Source organism: Propithecus coquereli, unplaced genomic scaffold, assembly GCF_000956105.1.
Source record: "Propithecus coquereli isolate 6110/MARCELLA unplaced genomic scaffold, Pcoq_1.0 Scaffold111, whole genome shotgun sequence".
Taxonomy (NCBI): Eukaryota; Metazoa; Chordata; class Mammalia; order Primates; family Indriidae; genus Propithecus; species Propithecus coquereli.
In genome coordinates, this window is record NW_012135081.1 from 7,064,365 (window position 1) to 7,073,021 (window position 8,657).

The 8,657-nt window shown below is 43.9% G+C and overlaps 1 protein-coding gene across 5 annotated transcripts in view; it reads left to right on the forward strand.

Moving 5' to 3' along the window:
- Positions 1–8,657, forward strand: part of RBMS2 (RNA binding motif, single stranded interacting protein 2) — a 101,259-nt gene that overhangs the window by 54,437 nt on the left and 38,165 nt on the right. For all 5 annotated transcript variants that reach the window (XM_012650940.1, XM_012650931.1, XM_012650921.1 and 2 more), the window contains 3 exons: positions 4,211–4,269; positions 5,097–5,188; positions 6,901–7,058. In XM_012650940.1, coding sequence (XP_012506394.1) covers positions 4,211–4,269; positions 5,097–5,188; positions 6,901–7,058 — 309 coding nt within the window. The remainder of the gene's footprint in view (positions 1–4,210; positions 4,270–5,096; positions 5,189–6,900; positions 7,059–8,657) is intronic.

The following is an 8,657-nucleotide window of genomic DNA, read 5'->3' on the forward strand; positions in this document are numbered from 1 at the left end:
TAGTTGTCCAATTAATTTCTTTCTATTTTTAGTAGAGACGGGGGTCTCGCTCTTGCTCAGGCTGGTTTCGAACTCCTGAGATCAAACGATCCGCCTGCCTCGGCCTCCCAGAGAGCTAGGATTACAGGTGTGAGCCACCGCGCCCGGCCTAAGTGGAACTTTTAGGGGACTTAGTCTAGAACTAATAACTTTTAGGGGAGGTGGGAATTAGCAGAAATCTTGGTTTATGAGGGAAAAGAATATCGTATCAATGTAGAAATGTCCTTGATTTCTACATTCTATGTTTCTTGAACTAAATATAATGTATTACAAAAATCCTCTCATACCGGTGGCAAGACTGAAAAGAAACCCGATTCAACTTCACTAAACAGTTGTCCTTTGGTGTTCACGGGGGACTGGTTCAGGTCCTCTCACTACCTCCCCCGCCCTCCCATACCAAAATCTATATATGCTCAAGTCTCTTACATATAAATGGCATAGTATTTGTGTATAACCTATGCACATCCTCCCATGTACTTTAAATGATCTCTGGATTACTTATAATGCCTAATACAATATAAATGCCATGTAAATAATTGTTTAACTGTATTGTTTAGGGAATGATGACAAGGAAAAAAGTCTGTACATGTTCAGTGCAGTGCAACCATTCTTTTTTTTTTTTTCCTGTATATTTTCAGTCCATGGTTGGTTGAATCACAGATGTAGAACCCATGGATACAGAGCACCAACTGTATTTTTAAACTTTTATTTTGTCCTTCTAAACAGTTGTCCTATCTTTGCTGTGTCTGGAGGGATGGAATAGTCAGGATCAACATGTAAGGTGGAAGTAAGGAGCCCAAAAGGGGACCATGAAGAAGTAGGAGTGAGGCAGGGATGAAGTAGGTGCCAGAGGGAATATGACGAAAGGGAGGCTGAGAAGAGCAGGCGGCTGGGGCCCTCTGGATACTGCGTGCAGGGAGTTAACCCCTTTTTAGGAAGGGTGTTGCTCACGTGTAGAAGGACTTCCAGCTTTGTCCCAGTTGTCTCTCCCTGGGTTGTGGGGGAAGTAAATGTCGCTGGATCCTAAACTCTGATGTGTGGGAAGGAGAGTCGTAGAGTCTAGGAGTAGAACTCCTGGTTTTCTTGGAGGGGCTCTTTCTTCCAAGGAGGAAGCAGCGGTGACCCAGCTGTTGCCAGCTGCAGTGGAAATTCTGAGCTCAAAGTCTCAGGCTGCTAGACCACAGCAAGCTCCACCCTGGGGCCTTGATAGGGATAGCAGCACATGTATCCTCTGGCCTATAGTCAGACTCCTCAGGAATCCCTCCCCTTGCCTAAATTTGGGAAAGAATCCAAGTATGCAGCCCTGAAGGGCTAGGATAGCCACATCCATCCCCATCCCCCTTTTCATGTGTTCTTTTCCCAACCTCCAGGGCATTGCTTGGCTTATTTTGTCTAATCCTTTGAGTTACAGAAGTTCCTCTAAAAAAGTCAGTGAGAGGCCACCAAGGAGCAAAAACAAATGAATCAATCATCTCATATGTTCTTTAGGGAAGAGAGAAGAGATTGGAAAAAAAAATGCTCGTTTGGATTATTGGTCTCAAATTCAGTCCCTGCCAACTGTTTTCAGTTAGCTCTTACACTTCTGACTTTTTTTTTTAGTAATCTATTTTGTCTCTTTAATATTTTCACTATTCTGGAATGGAATGTAGAGGTTTTTTTCTAGCTGAACACCTCTGATATAGTCCTGATCTGTGATACTCTGCTACTCAGGTTCTGGGAGCTCCGTATGACTCTATTGCCAAAGTATGATTCTTCAAAAAGTTGAAAAACAAGACTGTCATGCAAATACAGAATGAACACATGTCAAAGGCTTATTTAACGTATTAATAAGGGAACCAGCAGGATGGTAAAATGGATTCAAAGAGCATTTGAAGAACTAAGTATTTATAGGCACTGAAGAAAGAATGTTGGAATAAGATTGCTAGGTTAGATAGAAAACTGGCTTATGTCCTACAGGGCAATAAAACCAGTAACCTTTGAGATTATCTTTTCTACCAGGCAGAAATAATTTACATTTCTACTGGACAAAAATCTACAAGTTGTATCTTCACAAAGTCTGGGCCCTTGGTCAGTAGTAAATGGTAAGTCAGACAAAGAAACTTCCCTCTAGATGGTGAAATACTCTGTAAATATGCCTTTTAGACAATGTTCCAGAATGACATTGAAAGGCTATACAGTCATGCTTTTGCCTTATTACCAAGTTTCAGATGATTTTCTTTTTTTGCCTTATTACCAAATTTCGGATGATTTTTTTTTTTTTTCCTTTTTCTCAAACAGAGTTTCCCTCTGTTGCCCAGGATGGAGTGCAGTGGCATGATCATACCTCACTGCAACCTTAAACTCCTGGGTTCAAACAATCCTACTGCCTCAGCCTCCCAAATAGCTGGGACTACAGTTGCTCACCTGGCTAATTTTTTTCTATTTTTTGTAGCAATGGGGTCTCACTATGTTGCTCAGGCTTGTCTCAAACTCCTGACCTTAAGCAATCCTCCCTCCTTGGCCTCCCAAAGTGCTAGGATTACAGGTGTGAGCCACCATGCCTGGTCAGATGATTTTATTAATACTACTGTTACACTTGATCTTGTTCCCACTCCCCTCCCTAACATGCTCAGTCTTGACCATGAGAAATAGAAGCCTTAGAATATGGTAAGGCAAGCCAGGTGTTTGAGCTCAGAAGTTCAAGACCAGCCTGGACAACATAGTGAGACCCCATCTCTACAAAAATTTTTTAAAAAGTTAGCCAGGCACACTGGTACATGCCTGTAATCCTAGCTACTTGGGAGGTTGAGGCAGGATGATCAGTTCACTTGAGCCCAAGAGTTCAAGGCTGCAGTGAGCTGTGATTGCACCACTGCACTCCAGCCTAGGTGACAGAGTGAGACCATGCAGGCCCTGTCTCTAAAACACACAAACAAACAAACAAAAAACCAAAAGAATATGGTAAGGCAAAGAGCCATTTGCAGTAGATTAAAGTTGGGGTTCCTTGAATATAATGACAATAATAGCAATTAAGATTTACAAGTGCTTACCATGTGGTAGTCATTAGTGCTTTATATTTATTAACTCATTTCATATTCCCGATAATCCTGTCTCCATTTTCAGATGATGAGGCTGAGACACAGAAAGGTGAAATGACTTGTCCAAGATGCTAGAAAGTGGCAGAACCAGAATTTGAACCAAAGTAGTTTGGCTCAGCTTGACCTTCAATCAAGGGGTTAGTCCCAGCTACTCAGAAGGCTGAGGCGGGAGGATTACTTGAGCCCAGAAGTCTGAGGCTGCAGTGAGCTATGATCATGCCACTGTACTCCAGCCTGGGTGACAGAGGGAGACACTGTCCCTTAAAAAAAAAATCAAGGGCCGGGCGCGGTGGCTCACACCTGTAATCCTAGCACTCTGGGAGGCCGAGGCGGGTGGATCGTTTGAGCTCAGGAGTTTGAGACCACCCTGAGCAAGAGCGAGACCCCGTCTCTACCAAAAATAGAAAGAAATTAATGGGACAGTTAAAAAATATATAGAAAAAATTAGCTGGGCATGGTGGCGCATGCCTGTAGTCCCAGCTACTCAGGAGGCTGAGGCAGGAGGGTTGCTTGAGCCCAGGAGTTTGAGGTTGCTGTGAGCTAGGCTGATGCCACAGCACTGTAGCCCGGACAACAGAGTGAGGCTCTGTCTCAAAAAAAAAAAAATCAAGGAGTCAGTAAAGGGGTGGGAATGGGGTGTCAGAGAAGAGAAACTTTTATAGTTTTTTCATAGGAGAAATGGTGTTTGTCCAAAAGAAGATAAGTAAAATCAAGGATTATTTTTAGTCCTCAAGGAATTCCAGCAAGAGCTCTGCCTTTACACACTCTGCTATGTGGACATTGCCAGGCTTTTTTCCCAAAAAAGACAGTTGTCTCTTTCCAACTAGTATCTCAGCCTTAGTTGAGAAATAGAAATGTGTTGGTTTTATAAGGTCTACAGTTACCTTATTTCTTGTAGGCATCTTTAGGGGATAGGTTTATATTAAGGGTGGTATTTTTAATATATTTCTTTTTTGTTTTTATTGAGGTGTGAGTAGGAAACGTTGTCCTAGTGGAAGCACGGAAAGGGCATGGATTCATCCAGATGTCTCAATCTTGGCCCTGTTCTTAGTCTCTGGCCCCAGATTATCACTTTGTATTTTCCTCTCCCTTAGATATGGCAAGATTGTTTCCACTAAGGCCATACTGGACAAGACCACAAACAAATGCAAAGGTGAGAGAACAGCTGTCCTTGGTGATAGAGAGCAACAGTGAGTGAGGCCATCCTGTACTGCTGAGAGTCCCGAGTGCCAAGGAGGAGTCTCTGAGGTTTTCTGGCTTAAAAAATAATTGGATTCCTCAGTGACTAGATAGCTAGAACTGAAAATGCTATTTGGAGGATGGGGGACTCAAGGCTAGAAGACTGCACAGAGCACCTTAGAGTCTGCACAGAGTCACCTTAGGGTTTCCCTGGATGGGGTGGTGAAGGTGGGTAGGTGAAACTGTTTCTACTTAGCAAAGCAGTGTAAATGCCTTTTGGGAGGGGTGACTTGGTAGGTGTTATTTTCTGAGGATGGATAGTTTAACTGGGATTTTGATCAGTTCTGGATGAAGCTGGAAGAGTAGAAGGTGGAGACAAGGTTGGGGTGGGGAGGAGCTCCTTCCACAGGGAGCTGATTATCTGCTCTGGAGAGACTGCATTCTCTACATGCAGAGCATTTATGGGGCATGTCTAGAAAAGAGGGGAGGGGTTCTTTTAGAGGTATGAAAGGGGCTGTGGGTTATTAGAAGAGCCTCGTTCCTGAAACCTCAGATTTCTGAAGGGGGAGGGAGAAAGACAGGGATACCACAGGACCTCATAGCCTTGGCATTCTTAGCCACAAAGTAGAATAAATCTCAGGGTTTGAGGAGCACATGGATAACCACCTGAAACCTCTTAATTTCTCTTTCTCCCTACCACTTTTGTTACATGGATCATAACTCTTCCTCTGTCTCCTGAAAAGCCTGGGCCTACCTCCCTTGCACCTCCCACCTCCCAGTGATGCTGTTTCCCTGTTCCAGGCTATGGCTTTGTGGATTTTGACAGTCCTTCAGCAGCACAGAAAGCTGTGACAGCACTGAAAGCCAGTGGTATACAGGCACAAATGGCAAAGGTAGGAGTAATACCCCATGTCTGGTCCTCTGAGGGGTTTGTGCTTAGCACCAAAGTTCTGGTTCCAACATTTCCAGAGGGCTTAAGAATCGTGAGATTGGCCAGGCATAGTGGCTCACGCCTATAATCCTAGCACTCAGGGAGGCCGAGGCGGGAGGATAGCTTGAGGTCAGGAGTTCAACACCAGCCTGAGCAAGAGCAAGACCCCGTCTGTACTAAACATAGAAAGAAATTAGCTGGATAACTAAAAATATATAGAAAAAATTAGCCGGGAATGGTGGTGCATGCCTGTAGTCCCAGCTACTTGGGAGGCTGAGGCAGAAGGATTGATTAAGCCCAGGAGTTTGAGGTTGCTGTGAGCTAGGCTGACACCACGGCACTCCAGCCTGGGCAACAGAGCAAAACTCTGTCTCCAAAAAAAAAAAGAATCATGAAATTGAATGGTCGAGGGCTAACTGCAGTGCTTTCTGATGACATCTGGCTAAAGACAGTCTGGGCCAGTGTCCATTGAGCACTGCTGGCTGCTGGTGGAAGACTGTATTCAAAGTCTGTGGCAGGTGGCTCTGTCAACTCTGTTCTTCTCATAGAGTTATTGGAAGTAGCCAAGAGGATCAGGAGGCCTCTTCCAGTATTCCTGCTGCTTCCCTGGCCCCACTTCCCTACTGGACAGATTGTGGTAGTTTTGCAACATTCTCTGAAGAATCTAATTGTGCAACTCCGAAGTTCAGAAAAATGCTCTCCACCTCCCAATGTTGTCCCCTGTAGAGGCAGGGAAACCACAGCAAGGAAGGAAACTGTCCCTTCCCAAATCTGTCAGAAGTTTTGGTTTTTACCTAGCCTGCTGGAAAGCTTTTTTCTCTCACTTCTTCTGTTAGGTGGGATTTTCCCCTTGCCCTTCTGAAGCCATTATGGATATTATGTGCAGAGCTGATGATGCAGGCCTGCCAGCTACCCTTTTCTGTAATAGTTAAAGAAAAAGGGAACCCTGAAGGAAAATGCAGAAGAGGGATTTAGGTTGTTGGTTACCCACTGTTTAGGGCAGAGTGACTGCTTAAATTCTTAAAAATACAACTGTTAGAAGATACTGCCATTTTGCACATTCTGCCCTCTGGAATGGCTCTTATACCTCTTCTTTCTGGAATAAAATTCTTTGACAAAAGCTTAAAGGTTTAGGAGCCTTCAGGGTTCCTAGGAGACTAGAGTTCACTGGGTCCATGGTGACCCAGTGAACTACACATTTGGCCCTTTCTCTGTTTCCTTCTCTCCTCTTCCTGCTTTTCCTCCATCAGGGAGTGAACAGACATTCCTACTCAGAGGACTCTTCGTGGCAGGAAGAGAAGAGCGGGGGGGATTACTCAAAACAATCCAGCCAAGGAGCAAGGCAGTCCAAGAGAATGCAGCCTCTGGGACAGGCTGTTGGGGGAGAGGGGGAGTACTCTCTGCCTGGTTCTTAAAGAGACAGCCAGACACCACTGATGACTTGTATTATGGGCTTGTACGGTACTAGAAATATTAAATATGCTTTTCTTCTCCCTGGACTCAATACACAACCTGTGGTAGTAGGACTGGGTATTACAAATAGTTAAGATTCTCTTTGTTTATGTGGGACCTTTCCTATAATCTCTTTTCTCAGCTGTCATTTTGTGGATGAGGACTGAGGGTGGGAGAGGGATAAGAGATGTGAGCCTCATTTTCTCACTTTTATTTCCATAGCAACAGGAGCAGGACCCCACAAATTTATACATCTCAAACCTCCCACTGTCGATGGATGAGCAAGAACTGGAGGGGATGCTGAAGCCCTTTGGCCAGGTTATCTCCACCCGAATCCTTCGAGATACCAGTGGGACTAGCAGAGGGGTTGGCTTTGCAAGGTGAGGGATGGCAAGAGTGGGAAATGATGAGGTTTATAAAAAATATTACTGGCTGAGCATGGTGGCTCACATCTGTAATCCTAGCACTTGGGAGGCAGAGAAAGGAGGAGGATCTCTTGAAGCCAGGAGCTCGAGACCAGCCTGAGCAACATAGTGAGACCCCATCTCTACAAAAAATTTTAAAAATTAGCTGGGTGTGGTGGTGCATGCCTGTAGTCCTGGCTACTTGGGAGGCTGATGCAGGAGGATCACTTGGGCCCAGGCGTTTGAGCTTGCAGTGACCTATGAGGATACCATTGTACTCTAACCCAGGCAACAGAGTGAGACCCTGTCTCAAAAAAAAGGTCACTTAGGAGGTCACCAAAAAACAATCTGTGCCTCTCTTCCACAAAAGTAACCAAAGTATTGGTCAAAAATACTTGACAGTAAATCAAAAGTTTATCTTATCATAGATTGCAATACTCAAAAAATCATTAGCCACTAGATTTTTATCCTTTCCCCACTACTTGCTGCTGCTCTAGCCTTTGTTCCTTTGATCCAGACCCAACCAGAATAAAATAGGTCTGTATATTCTTTTTTTGTTTGTTTTAGATCCAGGGAGACCAACTGGAATAATTCTGTGCATTCTTTTTTTGTTTTCATGTCAGACAGGTAACATGCTGACAATGTAAAAAGGTTTGAGGGAGGCACATCTCATGCATGTGTGTGAAAACCCACTCATCATGCTTATGAACTACAAAAGGATCAGTATTCTGTACATTCTTATAGCTTACTGAGTATTTCTCATACTATTGTCTCATTTAATCTTTACAACAACCTCATGAGATAAATATTCTCCATTTTGAAGATGAAGAAAGTGAATTCCTCACTATGTAGTGATTTGCCCAAGGTCTCACAGGAGTGGGTAGTAGAACAGAACCCCCCTAATCCTGCTGGCTTCAAGATCAGTAGGATGAAGTAGAAGATTTGGTCTACCTTTTCAGATCTGTTGGGAGACCTATATTCTAGAACAACTGCCACTAACTGCCCCTGTGATATCAGACCTTTATGAGCATTGGTTCACTCTCAGGGTGTTTCCTGGAGCTGCAGTTTTCCAGGGTGCCCTCCTCTGGACTCAGATGTCATTGTTGTAGTGCTTTCAGCCTCCCCTAGCCCACTTAAGAAATGGCTCTGCTTTTATTTATTTTAAGATTTTATTTGGGGCACAGTGGCACATGCCTGTAGCCCTAGCTACTTGGGAGGCTGATGCTGGAGGATCTCCTGAGGCCAAGAGTTCAAGGCCAAGCTGGGCAATGTAGTGAGACACTCACCTCTTAAAAAAAAAGAAAAAGATTTTATGTGAAAGAGGATTATGTTACATTTTTTTGTTGTTGTTTTAGGTTTAAAAACTACTAGACTAAGTGATCTGGGGATCCCTTTTTGTTTTATTAATATATCTTGTCTGGTCCACAAACACTCCCTTGCCCTGAGTGTTTCAGACCTTAGGAACAAGGAATAAGTCAGGGGTGGCCAACCTGTTCATGTTGGAAGGCCACATTAATTTAGCTGTAATCAAATAAGGCCGCATTCAAGAAACTTCAATTAGAGATACTTAAAAAT